Here is a 17,645-nt window from a genome sequence, read left to right as displayed (position 1 = left end):
GAATTTTAGTTAAAAAAGTAGGGGTGCAACGGATCACAAAACTCACGGTTCAGATCGGATCATGGTTTTGAGTCACGGATTGGATACATTATCGAATCAGAACAATAAAGGAGGGAATTTAAATGATTTATTAAATGTAATTACTTTTAACAATAATAACTTCTTTCACCAGTAAATTGCTACATGACAAAAACGCAAAAAGGGTATTTCACAATAACTTTAAATGCACCACAAGGCTTACCAGTTTTAAGTAAACGCAACCTTTAGTCACGTCTGTGACCAGTGCTAGTTTGTGTCTTTCAGCTCATTGTTTTAGCGGCAGACTGTGGTACGTCCCCGGTGTTGGAATCCTCTACAGTGAATTACAGTCACACTTTTACACCATTTAGCTGGCAGCATTTTAACCGTGTTTAATCCAGCTACTAGCTAACGGTAGGCTAACATTACCTGTTGCCTCTAATGTCGGGTTTCTATTAGCACCGGATTTTAAAGTGTTGCCTGTATCTTTCCACGGCAATCCTCCATAGAGATTTATCAGCATATACTTTAAGTAACAGCAACAGTAAACATTTATTTCACACTATTATTATGGTTAAACTTTGCAATTGATTCGCGGTTCACATGCATTCTGAACCGTGAGTGTTGATCAACGGACCATGGATCAACTATTGCACCGCTACAAAAAAGATAAATATAATTTGATTGTCGGTTCTAGCTTGGAGGATGTTTCCCAAATCGACCGGAGTTTAGAATGCCAACGCAAAGAAGCAGAAGGTGAGGGACAACCAGCCGAAAATGAGGGACATCCGGCAGCACCTCCGGTGGCACCGGAACAATCCCGTAAATGAAACGTTGTCAATATAGTCTACAAACCAAGCAAATTAATATATACTGTATATATATATATATATATATATATATATATATATATATATATATATACATAATCTTAATAGTTTCCACGTAACATATTGATTTGCCTCCGTTTGCTGTCCCTACATGAAGCTTGGTGCTTTAAATGAAGGGACACACATTTGCTGTTGCAAAATGGCTTCAACGTGAGAATTTCACATCAAATGAAAGTCAAGAAAAGTTGTTAAGGTCATCTCAGTGAACAGTAACAACATAACTGTTGCCTTAAAACAATAGTCAGTGCGTATAAAAAAATAAACATTGTATAACTATTATACATCAGAAGCACATGTAGGCATACTGTAACATGTGATTACAAAGAAAGAAATTATATTTAATTCACAACCAGTACATTACTCAACTTGTTTTTATATTAAGATTCACAGTAAATATAAATCATCAAAGCCTTCATTAAAACCAGTATCAAGAAGCAGAAAAGTGCTAATGTTACGCCCAACATTGCAATAACGTTTAACCCAACTTCAAAAATGCATCATGTCACACCACTTTTTATGCAAACTCATCCGTGTAAACATTGGAAAATGTGAAAACTTAATGCAAACACATAAAGTTAGACAAGTGATTAAGAAAACACCAAGACATCTGTGTGACGGTTGTGCTGCACTGGAATCAGTCTTATTTGACAGATCATGGTGAATAAAATAATTAAAGGAACTGACCAGTGATCCTGGATCAGTGGTTTTCTAATAGGCTTCATAAGTATAGAAACTCTTTCTCACAGCATTAGTTTGGTCTCACCTGTTGAATACAAGCAAATCTGCGTAGCCAAGTGGACCACACTTTCAGGTCACCAGGCAAACCATTCTGATTTTCTCAAATTATTAATTTGTCACGCAAAAACATCAAACAGACATAAAGATTTGAACTTGCACAGACTTCAAAGAAAAGTACAACTGCATACAAAGATGTTTAGTTTGAACATTAACAGACAGGCATTGGATTATCTATCAAGGCAGATAAAAACTTCAAGGCAAAAAAAACTTTATAGAGTCCATTCATACTCTAATTTAACACTGAGGCACAACCTTTTTCTGGAGGTGAAGAGGTAATAGTTTTAAAGCACATTTTAAGAAAGGCATATCAGGATGTAATGAAAAATGCACTCAGGGTAACACACAAGACTCAATTATTAGAAAAGTTTTGAAGTGTTCGTGCATATGTGTTGGAGACTTTTGAGCCTTTGTGTGTCTTGATGCTCAGAGTGTTTGTTTCTGCAGTAGGTCTGCGATGTAAGCTGTCTCATCCTATCTTCCCTCCGTGTAAACCAGACAAAGACCAGCACAGCACTGATTCCTTGCTCATAGACCAAAGGAGTCACCCACGGTGGATATGTAGCCGTCTATCTGTCATGGCTGGACGGGCAACACTAATTCTCCCCATACCTCTTCCTTTTCTGTCCTTAATCCGTCTCTGTCACTCTCGCTCTCTGAAAGGCTAGTGCACAAATAAACAGCAGTTTCATTCAGACCCAGAGAACAAGCCTTGTTTCTTTATGCAGCACACATTGTGACTTCTATCTCCCTGTACCTGTGTGTAAATCTCCTCTGTGTCAGACAGGGTATTTGGAGGCAGGCAGTGTCCAAGCTGCAGATCAGAGCAGGCCAGACAGACACATCCTGCTCCGATATTTCTAGAAGAGGATTGTTATAACAGTGACAATGTACACTGCATGTTTTGTCCACAGTCTGTTAGGCAGTCTACCTGTTATCCTGATCACAATCCATTTCATTTTCAGGTTGGGGTGCATCTGTAAAAGCCAGTATGCAAAAAAAAAAAAAAAAAAGAAGTGGCACTTTAATCAGGCACTCAGCCGCCATCAGAATTGGCAATTGAAGTTCTTTCATCTACTCTCCCCAGTGATGGTAAAGTTTAATGTCAGCAGTTCATTCTGCCTGTGCCAGCCACGAGAAAGTTTAGCAAAGGTGCATGCTGATCAGTTAATTAGATCAGTCATCAGTAACAAGAACTGCAGTGTCTTTTTCATGTAGATTCTCATCAGCGAAGAGTGGCGATTATGCTGAATACGGCTGTATTTCAGGGGGTTTTCACACCCTTTCTTTGCTTTATTTGAACAAAGCATTCTTATAAAATCATATCATTCACATGTAGTCCAATTGTTTTCAACATTGGGAATCATAGCTGTCATCTTTCTCCAGTCTGATGGTAAGCATTGGGTCAAGACTTGGCCCAGTACCTGGGTACAGGGGGTTTTGGGTGGGGCTCCCAATCAGATTATAGCTGAGGTTTTGGTTCTGGTAGGAGTTTTGGTGACCTTGCTGATTTGGATGTTGGCTGTTGTGGTACATCACTGAATGGTGATGACTACCGCTGGTCTTCTTGGGCGCCCAGTGGTACCGATGGCAGCACAGTGTCACCACCACGGTTAGAGTGATCAGCAGCAAGAGGGCAGCGCCTCCCGCCAACACATAGTACCAGTAGGCAGAGACAGGCTGCACCGCCACTGTGTCTACTGTGGGCTCCATCCCAGACATGGCACCCCCTGGAGGGCAGGAGGACACATTACTGGTTGGCACTATGGACGAGGGTTGCAGGCATGCAGGCCGCATTGGAGACTTAAAAGCTGTTAATTGTCTAATTGACTGTTCTGCTAAACCCCTCCCAAGACAGTGATTGTCAAATCATAGCTTATTAACCTTAACAAGGCATGGCAGATGTGTCAAGCTTTGGATTTCTCCACATGCTGAATCTTGTGCTTGGGGCTCTAACATACTCTGCATTTTAAGAGTTTGTAGGATGTTTTGTTGCCCTTTCAAAACCATCCACATAACTTATTAACTACCTAACCCACTAACTTATTTTTTCCTTAGATCATCATCTGGGTAGGACAACAAATCCTCCAAACCATTTATTCCTACCCTCCAATATGACTCGTAGCATTTTTGTCCAAATATGTAAACCAGATAAAATGAGGATCGCGTTAACGTTGTGAAACGGTGCAGTTTGGTTAGGTTTAGGCCCAAAAACTACTCTGTTTAGTTTAAAAAGATCATGGTTTGGGTAAAAATCGGTTACGTTACTTTATTTCCGTTTTATTTCCAAACAGAACATGAACCCTGGTCTCCTGGGTGAAAGTTTTGTTGTATGTTTGACCCATCCACAAACTACCTCCTAACATGAAATACTTTTAAAAATGAATTTCGTATACTTCGTCAACTTACTTCCTGCTTTGCTCCCATAATAATTGCTACAGCCACTAGGGGGCGCCACTACTATACTACTACAATTTATGGGGGCGTTTTTTTCGGGGTTCATGACTTTTTGCCTGGTACATGCAGCTTTTAGCTTAATTAGCTATCTAGCAACAGCTCATCAAATCTGCCATTTCAGCTGGAAAACCTGATGAGAGCCAGCTAGAAATATATATATATATTGCATACATGCCATGCGAGAATAGAAAACTTGACAGGCCTACCAACCGTAACTAAGGGGGGTGGGACTTAGCGAATGGTCAATTACTGCAGCAGTGAGCTGCAATTATTGGGCCCTCAGCTTCCACATTTAGCTCACTTCACCAAAATGTAAAGACCCAATTGCATACTCTACGGGAAGTCATCTTCATTCATCAAAAAAATATCCTGATATAACAGTATAATTGAAACATATATGCATATGTTTCAATTATACTGGTTTGACTGGTCACAAGCATTAGCTTCACATTGACACGCAGAGGCTCATGCCATGCGCTCAGATTAGTCTTGATTATGCAGTGACTGGCTGACTTGGACAAAGGGCGGGGAGTGTCAAGTGGTTGTATTTGGTGGGACGCAGCTGCTTTTATCGGGGCAAGATCACATTCAAGGGAGTCGAGTGGAGGGAGAAAGAGACGAAAAAAGGAAATCAGAGAGAAATTACAGGGGTAGAGAAAGGATAAGAGAGAAGGCATTACTGGAAGAAAGAATAGAGTGAAATAGAGAAGGGTGGTAGAACGTGAGGAGAGAGGGTAGGAGGGAGGGGAAGTGAAGGGAGAGAGCTAATCCTGCCATGATATCTTTAATCCTGCATTAGAGGGTTTGTCTGAAACTTCAATACTCTGTCAACTCACTGTGAAAGAAATCCGCTGAGAAAGAGGTTGTGGAAGAAAGAAAGACAGAAAAAAGAATGAGAGAGAATGAAAGAAGGTAAGAACGTGAAAGAGAAAAGAAAGAGCGAAAGGAAGAGGAAATAGAGCCAGGGCAAGCAAGAACTAGATGGAGACGAGAGAAAAGAGAGAAATAATGAAAGGCCAGAGGAAGGGGAGGTGCAGAGAAAGACACAGAACCTCAAGGAAACAAGTGAGCTTAATTTCTTTTAAAGAAGTTCAGACGTACTCTTTAAGGATTTAAAATTGACTTTGATTGTAAAGCTGCCCTCTAAGCAGCCTGCACAGAGAGCCTTCCCACTAGTTGATTAGGACATAGATGATTTCTAGGGCTGCAAAATTGACCGTTACTTTTCCTTTATTTCATCTAAGGGGGGGCAAAGGGGAACGTTTCTCAAGAGCACCACTTCTAAAGTGAGCTAAAAAGTATGGCTTTTTAGGAACCTTAGAGTTTCTGAATCACTGAATTACTATCTTTCTCATTCGAGGTCTTCCACTTCACACATCAACAATCTTGCCTTTCCTAAATGAGATACTTTTACAGAGTAGAGTTAAATGTTCTCTCTATAGTCAAACTGAAACCTGAATTAGCTTATTTTCTTTGTGCGTGTGTGTATGTATGTATGCATATGTGTGTGTGTGTGTGTGTGTGTGTGTGTGTAGCATGGTCAGTGTGCCGCTAGCCCTGTCTTTTCAGAAGCCAAATGCCTCCTTGGTTGCCATGGATACATAAACCCAACAGTGTGGCACACTAGTTCACGTCACACCACAATGAAGCTGCCATTGTAGGGTTAGCAGAGCATCATGTTACCAGGCTATTATACATTACATTTTCAATTTTCACTTCAGTTCTCCTCGAGTTTGTCCCTTAATGTAAGATTTTGGGTCAATTGATTTTTTTAATTGAATGTATTTGTATTTGTTTTGTCATTTGATAGATAAAAGAAGATTCTAGGTAGATTGCAATTAAAATCCATTGGTTGCCCTGAGCCCTGATCAGTTACTAAGGACACTCTGTCAGGACCAAGTCAGTCACAGTTCCTCACTAGGGATGAAGTCGATTCGACATTTTGATTTACATGTAAATTAATGGAAATAAAATGATCTTTCAATATTTTTTTGTCTATGACGATTTACTCAAACTCTAGTTTCAACCTCCTTTTCACCTGCAGGATATTGGCAGCAATCCTGCAGTCCACAGCCACAACCCAGACACTAACTCACATAAAGACACACAAACTAAATATAAACTGAGGTATTTATATATATTCAATTCAGTTCATATATATTTATAATATATGCAGTACGTCTTGAATAGGGTTCAACTGCATTCGCTCACCCAAAGAGAAACACTAGTTCTTAGCTCATTTTTCAACCTGCGCCCCATGGGAGGACTCTAATCCTTCTCTCCAGGGCTCAGTCTCATGAAAACACACGTAAACTGGAATGGACACTGTTGTCATGCTGCTGAGTCATATGATACTTGCTCGGGATCCAATAATCTAAGAAACCCAAAAGCATCAGGTCAAATACCTAGCGTATGGGTCAGGTGAGTACAGTTTTCTGAGTTAGCCTTTTTTACTATTTTTGGAATGTTATTTTTGTTTTTATTGAATTGAATTGTGCTGCTTACGTATGACAGTATTCAAAGAATGTTTTTGATCTATTCACACACTAGCAACATGCGCACACACACGCACGCACGCACGCACGCACACACACACACACACACATACACAGACTAAATAAAGCCCCCAGCATTAGTAATACAGTACAGTCATAAAACGCAATTAAAGAAAAGATCCATGATCAATGTGGACACTAATCACCAAATGCAAAAAACATCTATAAAATCATAAAGGTCTTCATATAATACTGTCAAATACACTATATTTTTATGAGGTCCAACTTTGATTGAGCTTTAAAATTCAGTGTCGACGAGGCCCAGGCTCCTTAAAAATACCAGTGATCATATGTTGTGAGTCTCTAAACAAAAGCTGTCTAGCGTATAAGGTCCCAACCCAGACTTTGAAAACAATTTGGTAGCATAATCTGTTTAAGCCCTTTTTATCTGCTTTCAGACTGGCCTAGGATGAAGGAGAGAATGGGAAGTTGGATGGTGAACAGCTCTGCCTTTCATTCAGGTGGGATCAACAGCAGAGTTATGCAAGAGGAGAGGAGAGGAGAGGAGAAACTCAAAACAGGCAAGGAAGGAAGGAAGGGAATGAAAAGGACTGGTTGAGATGAAAGTAGAGAAGCAGATAGGAGGGGAAGAGCAACATAAAGAAAAGGGCAGAAGAGGGGAATAAGAAGTAAGGCTCCTTGTATGGTGTTACATGGTGACAGCACATCAGAAAGTAAGAATGAATGAGGAGCGAGTGTGCTGTTCTCTACAATTAGGAAGTAGTTCAGGGTGGACAAAGTTCTGCTTACTTCTTTTAGTTTCATTGATAACCAGAGAAACCAGACCAGACTGAGAAAGACCAGACTGTTTCACTTTGTCTGAGCAGTTCGGACATGACAGTATGGTTTTCATTCCTAAGTCATATTTTAAGATGAAAAATAGCCTTTTGGGTAATTCTGGCTTTTTTGTCCCCTTTCAGAAATAAACTAAACTCAAACTCAAGTAATTTACCATAGGAGCAATAATAAAAGGAACACTGTTAGTGACGTAGTAACTGTCAGTAATTAACTGTGGGTCTGTGGTATAGTCACACTCACTGTGTAGCATAGGCTACATACTAGTGACAGGTCACACACAACACGGTGCACACCATTAAAGACTTAAAAACGTATCCGTCTGTGGGATGTGCAAATACACCCTGATGGTACTCAGTCTGCCAACGTTGCCATTGTAGTAAATAATCATGTAGCTATTTGTTTGTGTAGTAGCAAAATAGTAATTTTCTCACCGAGGAACATAACAAACTACATAACCAAGAGTATCAGCCCAGCATGCAGGGAGTCATGCTGGAACAATGCAGTGGATCCATTCCATCAAGTTGCAACATTGTCATCTCTTTCTTAAAGGAGATTAAAGTCCACATATTACACTCTATCAATAAAGTATACTCTAACACAGTCTTAAGCACTGTTTTAAAATGTAAAAGTGCTAGTTACGCTGATATATTATATGTTGTTCTATAACGCACAAACCATATATTTGATTGGAAATTATGTAATTGCGCAACGGTAGAATTTTCAGTCAGAATAAGTGTGGTTTATGTCGCTTCAGATGTATGTTACATATGTTATGCACTAAAAAGGTTACTCTGGGCCAGTGTAGTGCTGCGAGCTGAGCTTAGCAACAAGTAGAAAGCACAGACATTTGGCATATGAAGTACAAATGGAACAAGAAGTAGGACTTACTGGTTATGCCAGGAGTTAAGGCAGGGAAAGGCTCTGAAAAAGAAAGAGAGAGAAAAGGAAATGTTAGTGATGATGGTTAGTAGCTGATATGCATGACAAAGCAAGGAAAGGCTAACCACTGTAGGATAAATCTCATTTGGTGATTAAAGTTCAGATGACTCATACTCGATGTGAGTTCACAAATTTGAAGTCCTGTTCACTGGAGCTGCTCTCGGACAGAACTTTGGATTTCATCATTAATTGTTTTAAGTTTTTTTACTCTCGGCTTTCAGGAAGAATTTTCTACACTTAACGTTGTACTTACTGTAAAAGGAAGCCTCGACAGGCCTTGGTGTCAGTGTCACTCTGTAAAGAATGAGCTGAACCATAAGGATAAGATATGAGCATGCCATGACAGAAAAAATCAATAAAGATTTGCCAAGTTCCGAGATGATATAGGAGTCTAAAGGCCCATAAATCCTCCTGGATGACAGTACATTTTTTCCAAAATGGAGAAAAGACAAAGAGAGGAAGACAAAAAGCGTGGGCTGGCAGGGTTGGTTGGAAGACAGGAAGCGTGTCCTCCCTGAATGTCTCTCTTGCTTTGTGAGTCTGTCATTTTTGACTTGCTCTTACTATCTTCTTTTTGCTTTGTCATTCTATGTCTCTACTTCCTGTGACTGCTCTCTCTATCTCTTTCTCTCTTTTCTTCAGGTGACACACAAGGTGTTAATGGCAGAAGGCATGTTGGGTAGAGAAGAAAAAAGATAGGGATGGATAGAAGATAGGGGTGAAAAGAGTCAGGGGAGGATGAAGAGAAGGGAAATATAGTAATGGGAAGGAAGGGTGGTGGTAAGTTAAAGGGTCATGGGAAGAGGGACTGAAATGTACTGCTGTTTATTATTTGCCGGAGGATACATCTATTATGAAAGCGAGAGAGAGAGAGAAGATGGAAAAAGAGAGAAAAACAGAGGGAAAACAAGAGAAAATGGCAGCACAAGTAAATAAGTTGCAGCACTGTGTTGAGAGAAGATGGGTAAAAGAAAAAAAAGATAAGATAAGGCATGAGGCAGTGGGTGATAGTATAATAAGAAAAACAGAATGGTGAAAACACATTGGTTGGAAAAGTGAAAGAGGTAGGGGTAACCATGTCATCCCAGAGTAAAGCCCTCAGTATCAAGAGTCTTGTTCTGACCTGTGATTATAGCTGCGCTCCTATTGGATGATCAGTGTAATATTAACCACGACTGTATGGAATGCTGAGAAGTGTAATTCACAAAATTTGGAAAAAAGAAAAGGAAAAACTGGCATCTGAGACTCATACCCACAGAAAGAGTTACAACATTAGAAATGCCAGAGCGCACAAACTCATGACTAGTAAACTGATCTTTATGTGTTGAATCGGTTTAATTCCCATTTAACAAATCTGCACAAATGTACTCTAGGTCTCATTAAAACACACCATCATCCCATGGAGTCCTCACCAGTTTGTATTGTGGTGGATTCAAATGTAAATTAAAAAGAAGTTGGACAGAGATGAGACGTATTAACACCAGGCTCAATTAAATAAGGTTGAAAGAGAAGCAGCTTGAAATGTGGGAAGCCAGTTTACAAGAGTGTGTGGGTGTGTGTATCTTCGTGTGTCATGGTTATTGATGACAAACAACGGTGGTAGTCATTATACATGTGTGTGTATGTGTAGGCCAATATATGTACTCACATCAAGCTAACTATCATTGTCTTGCTCTGCTGAGTGAAGGGCTGCTCCGCTACATTAAAAGACAATAATATTCCCATTACTTCCCACAGCAGAGAGAGCAAACTGTGTGTGTGTGTGTGTGTGTGTGTGTGTGTGTGTGTGTGTGTGTGTGTGTGTGTGTGTGTGTGTGTGTGTGTGTGCGTGCGGGCGTGCGTGCGTGCGTGTGTGCGTGCATGCGTGTGGGTGGAAATGATGTTTGTCAAACAAGGACATGTAGAGGATTTAAAACCTAATCCTGAGGCTGTGGGGTTCAGGTAAGTCTGCATTTTTCTGTTACAGTAATAACACAGCTTCCATAATTGAAGCCAGTCATTATTAACAGTAGTCTCATTGACCAGCTTGTGTCTGTTTGTAAGAGAGAGATAGACAGAATCTCTAAAGCATTTTATTCACAGAATAACTACATGCGCAAGCACACACATTTCTCTATGGCCAAGCGATGGTCCAGACTGAATAGAAGACAAGGCTAGGGATAGAGAGAGAATGAGAGAGGAATCCATGCCCAAAGGCCATTTGTGGCCTACTTTCCTTTTTTTAATATATTTGTGTGTGTGTGTGTGTGTGTGTGTGTGTGTGTGTGTGTGTGTGTGGTTATGTATTTAAACAAGAAACATTATAAGTTTTTATCCCTTTTCTCTCGCCCTCGGTCTCTGGTAAAAACATGGAATAAGCAGTCTGGTGTAAAGTAGTGAGAGAATCCGACAGATAGATAGTTAGATAGACAGACAGACTGACTGAGCGAATAAAGCTGACATCTTGATAAATGGACAGACTTACGTGTACACTGCTCCAGCTCAATGCTGTTGCTCATGTGGATGTTATCTATTCTGATGTGGCCTCTGGTAGGGTGATCAAAAAAGCCCTCGAATGCCACCTAGATGATAGAGGGAGAGAGATATATCACAATAGGCTCTTTCTATTAACTATGAACAGTTACAATTAAGTGATCAGTGAAAAAAGTGGATAAACCCCAGATGAGCTGAGCAGCCATCAATAGACATAAAACTACCATACATAAATATTTTAACAGGAGCGTTCATCTCTTATGTTGATGTTCAAAGTGTTTCTTAACCATACACTTTTTTTTACTTTCTGTTTCTGTCCCTGGTTATGTGCAGCAAAGATCAATGATAGTTCCGAGTTTAAAAACAACACCTACCTGATACTCATTGGGGCTTTGTGGCAGGATGGTGCGGCCCTCCCTCCAGTGAGGCCCCTGGTCTCCTTTTAGAGCCCATAGCAGCGTCTCCTCCTGGTCGCTGTCCCTCAGCAGGACCCTCAGGCTCCCCTGTGCCTCCCCCTGGAGCTGGTAGTAGAAAAGGAGACAGAGCGGGCCTTGCTCCGGCCCCACCTCGGGGCTCATCAGCCGGGCTCGCTTGCGCTGGGTATGGGCGCCTGCATCCAGGTGGAGGTAGTTTCCTGAGAAATCTGGAGGAAATGAAAAGATGGAGAGGTGGCAGATGCTACGTTATTATAAGGTATTTCAGATTAATGACTTGCAAAACATGATAAATTAGTGGCCTTTAAACTGATTCATCATCACTCCTTTTAGCGCAGGGATGTTAATATGAAGCTATTTGCATTTTATTCATTTAATGGATTCCATTTTAATGAATTTCATGATTTGTGACAGTGCTGCTGCACAAAGCAGATTCCTACTTGCTGGTGAAAAGGCCCAATGTACAGTATGATGTAGTAATGCAGTGGGATGTGGTTGCTTAGCATTTAAGGCATTACCACCATAATTCTGTGGTATGAGGCTTAAACCGCAAATGAGACTGCCATTTCATCATGGCCGCTAATGGATATGGACACACACACACACACACGCACACACACACACGACAGTGCTGAAAAGCCCTAATCATTCTGAATGCTGACGCCTTGTTTTGTTGCTCTTCCCGTTTTTGCTACTCAGTCAGCACAGCCATCATACCAATACAGTCACAATGCTTGTGAATGTGTCGTGTATCTGTGTGCCACACACACTCACTCTATCAGTTTTTTGTTTGTTTTTTTTACATCTAATTCACTTCCTCTCTCTCCTTTCAGCGCAAATAATTGATGAGCAGAAAGCAAAGATGGTAAAGAGAAGAAAGGGGTGAGTGAGAGAGAGAGAGAGAGAGAGAGAGAGAGAAAGAGAGACAGTGTGCTTTAGTGATTCCCAACCCAAACAGGACCATAATCATTAGCTTGCTGCTGTGTTTGGTTGTTTGTCTAGTTTGTCTATTATGGCCGCAGAGTAAAAGCTTTGCTGGAGCTGCAAATATTCTTTTTATCGACACATACAGTAGACACTGTGTGTGACACCTCATAAGGGGTGAGAGAGAGAAAAGAAAGATGAGAGAGGAAACAAAGAAATATATCTGTCTTCCTACCTACCTACCTTCAACTCTTTTTCTCCTTCCCTCCCTCGGCAGATTTTGCAGCACATCACACTTAATGAATAATGGATTTGGGTTGAGGTAACTCTGTTTCTTCACTTGGAGGCAATGAAAAAGGGGACCTCAATTACCGTTGCTCATTAAGTACAGTTAGAGAAAGTTGCAGTGTTTTTCTGTTTCTCCTCGTTTGATCTTGGTGAATGTACAAAGGGAGGGAATTAATTAACAACTCTCCATGGGAGAGATAGGCAGCAATGTAGAATTGGCTCTGAGGGAGGGAGGGAAATGTGTGTCTGTGTGTGTTTGTGTGTGTGTGTGTGTGTGTGTGTGTGTGTGTGTGTCTGTTTGTATGCTTCATTTGTGGGTATTTTTGTTTAGGTTTTGAATCTGCATGTGCGTGTGTGAGTTCATCTGTCAGTCAGAGCCATGTGTGTGAGTATGAGTTCATTGTTTAGCATTTATATAGGTATGTGCAGTGTGTGAGTTTAAGTGTAGAGATATACTATGTGTACTGTATGTACATTCACTCCTACACAGGGCTGAACGGCAAAGGTGAGCATGGGCAAAGAAGTAGTTCAGAAGGAGTACACGGTGAACTATTTGTGAACTACTATACTTGATTCCTAACATGACACCACAAAAAAAAATGCAAATAGCTTCCAGTAGTTTCAATGGTCTACTAGAACTGAGCTGCATTTATGGTCATGCTGCATTCATTTCAATAACATTTTGAAAATGCATCCTGCCTCAATGCTAAGGATCAACCCTGTCTCCTGAACATAATTGCTGCCTGGATTAATTTGTTCACTTCACTAGACTTTGACATCGAAGGCTGGGGATTGAATCATGAGTCCTGCATGTGCATGTACTATAGTTTTAGAATCAGAAAAGGATTTATTGCCACAATAAGTACACTTATGTGGAATTTGTGGAATAGGCTACTAGAACACTAAAACACACAAATCATGCTTAAGTTGCTGTGAGTGGGAAACAAATAAAACTATGTTGTAAGATAATGTTTTGCAGTATGAACATTTTGTGACTTTTTCAGATATGTTGATTACAAAGGTTTACTGTGTTGATTAAAAAAGAAAAAAAAATAGTAGGACAGGTTGCTAATTGCTGGTAAAAAGTATTTCACTCTTGTATTCCTTCATCCAAACTTCATCCATATACCTTCGGACTCTGGACTACTGTTTGGTCAAGTAGTAAGATTACCTGCACTCATGCGCATACACATCACAGTAGTTACCAAATGATCATGCATAATTACATGCAGATTGCTTATGTAAGAAATTTCTTCCTTTACAGTTCCTACAATCAGCATATGAAACAACTACTGCAAATTCTATAAATGCATAGCTTTAGTATACTTTAGTATAGTTCACGTAATCAAATATTCCCTTTTAGATCATTATATTGAATTATACCGTTATGTCAGCAAACATCTTTGAAAACTTTGAAAAATAAGCTGTTGGTTAATATTTTGGATCTCAGTGACACCTTTTGGGTTACATCAATCACATGAACTCAAAGTGATATCATCAGGAGTTAGAAACTGATTATGATATAATTTTGTCTCTTTTTTTTTACCTTTTTTCAACCGGCCTTATTCTCATTTCCTCTCCTCATCAATAACTTAACTGTTTCCAACAACTTATAGGGTGAGGGGTTTCTTTTGCTGAAATTCTCCACAGGGTATAGATTTGCAGTGTTGCCCTATTTGAGATCAAAAGAATAACTTATGAGCTCTGTTCGGGTCGGATTTTCTCTTTTAAAACCCTAAAAGGGCTTTTAATGTCAGGGATTGGGAATTTGATTTGCATATCGAGACAGCTTCCAGACAGGGTGCCGCGCTAATGTTGCTGTAGAACAAGACTTAATGTCATGTTGCTGTCTAACACAGAGACTGGGACGCTATGTCAATTACACACGCACAGACGATGTAGAGCCAGCAATGTAGAGCCTTGCCTTATGTCACGGCCCTGTCTGTTTATAAAGGAGCTGCTCAGTCAACCAGAAACTGGATGGCTTCAACAGATACGGAGAAAAAACCTTGGTGAATGGAAAGGTCGTTTGTGTGTGTGTGTGTGTGTGTGTGTGTGTGTGTGTGTGTGTGTGTGTGTGTGTGTGTGTGTGTGTGTGTGTGTGTGTGTGTGTGTGTGTGTGTGTGTGAAAAAAAACCACACACCTTGAGTGTTTAATACGCAGGCAGTCCTACCTTGAGTGGTTAGTGTAAGTGTGTGTGTGTGTGTGTGTGTGTGTGTGTGTGTGTGTGTGTGTGTGTGTAGTGCCAGAGGGGAGCTGAAGAGCTAAGGCAGCACTTCTGTCAAAGCCATCATCTGACTTATCAGACCGCTTTGGGCAATGTGTGTGTGCCTTATGGGTGTAAGTACAGTAAGTATGTGTGTGTGTGTGTGTGTGTGTGTGTGTGTGTGTGTGTGTGTGTGTGTGTGAGAGAGAGAGAGAGAGAGAGAGAGAGAGAGAGAGAGAGAGAGAGAGAGAGAGAGAGAGGAGAGGTAAGTGAGGCAGTCAATGTGTATGATGGATATAACAGTCTTGGTTATCCTCCTGCTGTCTTATAAAAGATGGACAGATGTTGAAAAAGGCAAGTACCACTTGGGGAAATAGGAGAGAGGTCAGCAAGGAGAAGAAGGGGTGATCACAGTGATGGAGTGAGGGGGATGGAAGTGGAAAAGGACTTGAAAATACAGAAATCATATCCTGTAGTATGAGTTAGAGCTGAAAAAGAGATGGATGACTTATAGAGGAAGAATGGAATGAAAGAAACATGGTAAGGGTAACAAGAAGAAATGAAATGACAGGGTCCGAGAGCAGAAATATGCGGACAAAATGTAGGATAAAATAAAGAAAAAGTAGACAGAGAAAGTTCAAAGTAGGAGGCTGAAGTGACGTAATGACAGTAGATAGCGAGAGATGCTATCTACTATACAGAGATAAAGTGAACATGAAGAAAATGTGGGGTCCAAGAAAAGACAAAGAAAGTTGTGGATTAAAAGGGAGGCTGAAAGTAGAAAAGAAAAGAGAAAATGGATAACAAAGTAACAAACTAGGCTAGGGAAAGTGAGACTGTTAAACCTTAATTTTCTTTTTAACGAAACTCCAATTAAGTGGTTGTATACACTTTTAGCACATCAGAGTGAAATCCTTGCATCATAGTTGCTGTCAGTGGTTCCTCCCAGAGCTGGGATCTGTAATATTCCACCACAGGACAACCACTTTGCCCTTAATTAGCTAAAGAAGTCTTCAAACATCCCAACTTGACGATGCTTCCTTTCGGTCTTTATAAAATAAGAAATGTCTTGAAATAAAGAATACCCAGAAAGATAAGAATTGAATAAGCGTTTTCACCAAGTCTGAATATTTAATTTGACAAAAATGTTCTCATGGGTTCTCACCCTGTGGAGTTTTTAAAAAGATCAAAAGTACTGGTGGCAGGTTAGAGTAAGAGTTTGGATGGGAAGTTGTACAGTGTGAGTCAGAAAGCTTGATGATGATCAATCAGATAAATGTATCCGATCAAAGATCAGAATAATTTCATACTTATAAGTATTCCTATTCAAGAATCAACATAGTATAAGAAAAATGTAAGCCAGGTTTCTTTGGATGAATTACTGGGTTCTTTGTACATAAACATAATATTATGAATTAATATTAGTATGTATCAGACTTACAGGAATTTGGTGTAAGCCTTTTTTAAGTTGCTGCAGCATAAATTAGTGTTTTCATTGATATTTGCCAATACATTTTGCACTGTTATGTATTTAACATTGTGTATTTCTGGTAGTCTCACAAGGCTTCATGTGGAAAATCGGTGGATTGTCCCTTTACATGCTTGTTGTTAACAGTAAGCCGGCTTTCCACAACATAAACATGTACAGTACATGTCTTTTTGGTAATGCTATTTGGATGTAATTGCTGAAACAGCAGAGGAAGTGATTCAAATGTGTTATTGTTTCAACCCAGAAAAACATGTTTCTCTCCAATGCTCCACTTGTGTTAATGATGACACATAATTTAAGGATTGACTGACCTGAAACTCTTGTGATATAGTGTAAAAAGAACAAACAACAACGATTTCTCAAGATATTTCATATTACTTAGAAAAGGTTTCGTTATAAAACGTAATGCCAATGTGATCGCCAACAAATCGGTACTCACTGTCTGATCCCAGCGCCAGATCCTGCCTCGTTCCATGTGTGCCGTGTCCAGTGGCAGTGCTGCTGGCTGTGTGCAGGGACCAGCTCACACCTGACTGGGGATCAGCCGACCAGCCGCACAAGCTCTGCTCAAAGTCACACACAGCCGACAGGGACGGAGTGGTGGCTGTGGGGCGTAAAAGAGACACACAGACACTGATTGTGAATAAAGACATTTAAATATGGCATATGATATAGTAATAATAAACTAGTATAATAAAATAATATAACTGATTATTAATGATCACCTTGTTTTGTTTTTCGCACCATATCAAATGCAAACTTTTTTTCACTTTAATGTGACTTAATGCTATATTGGCTGGTTCCTCTTTATTAAGATTCCCATTGTGTTTAGATGTTTTGGCAATAGTGCTCATGAAATATGACATCTCAATGAATCATGCTGAATACAAATAAAAGAGATATTATGTGGAAAGAGAGAATGGGCTAGACAGATGAATCAGTGGAGAGGATAAAAGAAAGTGAACACAGACATAAAACGGACAGAGAGAAAGTAGTACAGTACAGTGGTTGTGGATAGAAATCAAAAGGAAAAGACATGAGAAGAGAAAAAAGAATAAATAAGAAATTTTGGGAAATTAGAAAGAATTACATGACAATATAGAATAGAGAAAGTAGAGCATTATAAAATGCACTTGGTATTAATTATGCTGTATTCTGTTTAATGCAAAACATTCAGTTATGTAGCAACCAAACAGATCAACAGGGACCAGTTTAAACTGTATCACTATACCTTTACCCCAGTAAGGCTACTTCCCTGACAATCAATGCCCTATATCTGTAAAATCCTAGTCTCAATGTGTGTGTGTGTGTGTGTGTGTGTGTGTGTGTGTGTGTGTGTGTGTGTGTGTGTGTGTGTGTGTGAATGACGATGAGAGACC

At 40.0% G+C, this 17,645-nt stretch overlaps 1 protein-coding gene across 4 annotated transcripts in view; it reads right to left on the bottom strand.

The window, feature by feature from the left end:
- The window catches only part of LOC114563849 (neuropilin-2), a 97,459-nt gene that overhangs the window by 7,073 nt on the left and 72,741 nt on the right, over nucleotides 1–17,645 (bottom strand). Inside the window, exons 13-18 of one of the 4 annotated variants that reach the window (XR_003693694.1) lie at nucleotides 16,706–16,870; nucleotides 11,299–11,567; nucleotides 10,917–11,013; nucleotides 8,402–8,434; nucleotides 2,461–3,433; nucleotides 976–2,367 (exon numbers count right to left, since the gene is read on the bottom strand). Coding sequence is in view for 3 of the 4 variants with exons in the window: in XM_028590772.1 (XP_028446573.1) it covers nucleotides 3,054–3,433; nucleotides 8,402–8,434; nucleotides 10,917–11,013; nucleotides 11,299–11,567; nucleotides 16,706–16,870 (944 nt within the window). In the remaining variant the exon portion in view is untranslated. Of the gene's footprint in view, nucleotides 1–975; nucleotides 3,434–8,401; nucleotides 8,435–10,916; nucleotides 11,014–11,298; nucleotides 11,568–16,705; nucleotides 16,871–17,645 lie in introns of those variants that run through there. The other 3 variants (XM_028590772.1, XM_028590771.1, XM_028590773.1) reach the window with 3 other exon arrangements.

The sequence above is a fragment of the Perca flavescens genome, chromosome 11 (assembly GCF_004354835.1).
Source record: "Perca flavescens isolate YP-PL-M2 chromosome 11, PFLA_1.0, whole genome shotgun sequence".
In the NCBI taxonomy this organism is placed as follows: domain Eukaryota; kingdom Metazoa; phylum Chordata; class Actinopteri; order Perciformes; family Percidae; genus Perca; species Perca flavescens.
The sequence above is the reverse complement of the archived record's forward strand: the minus strand, read 5'-3'. Positions and strand labels throughout refer to the sequence as shown.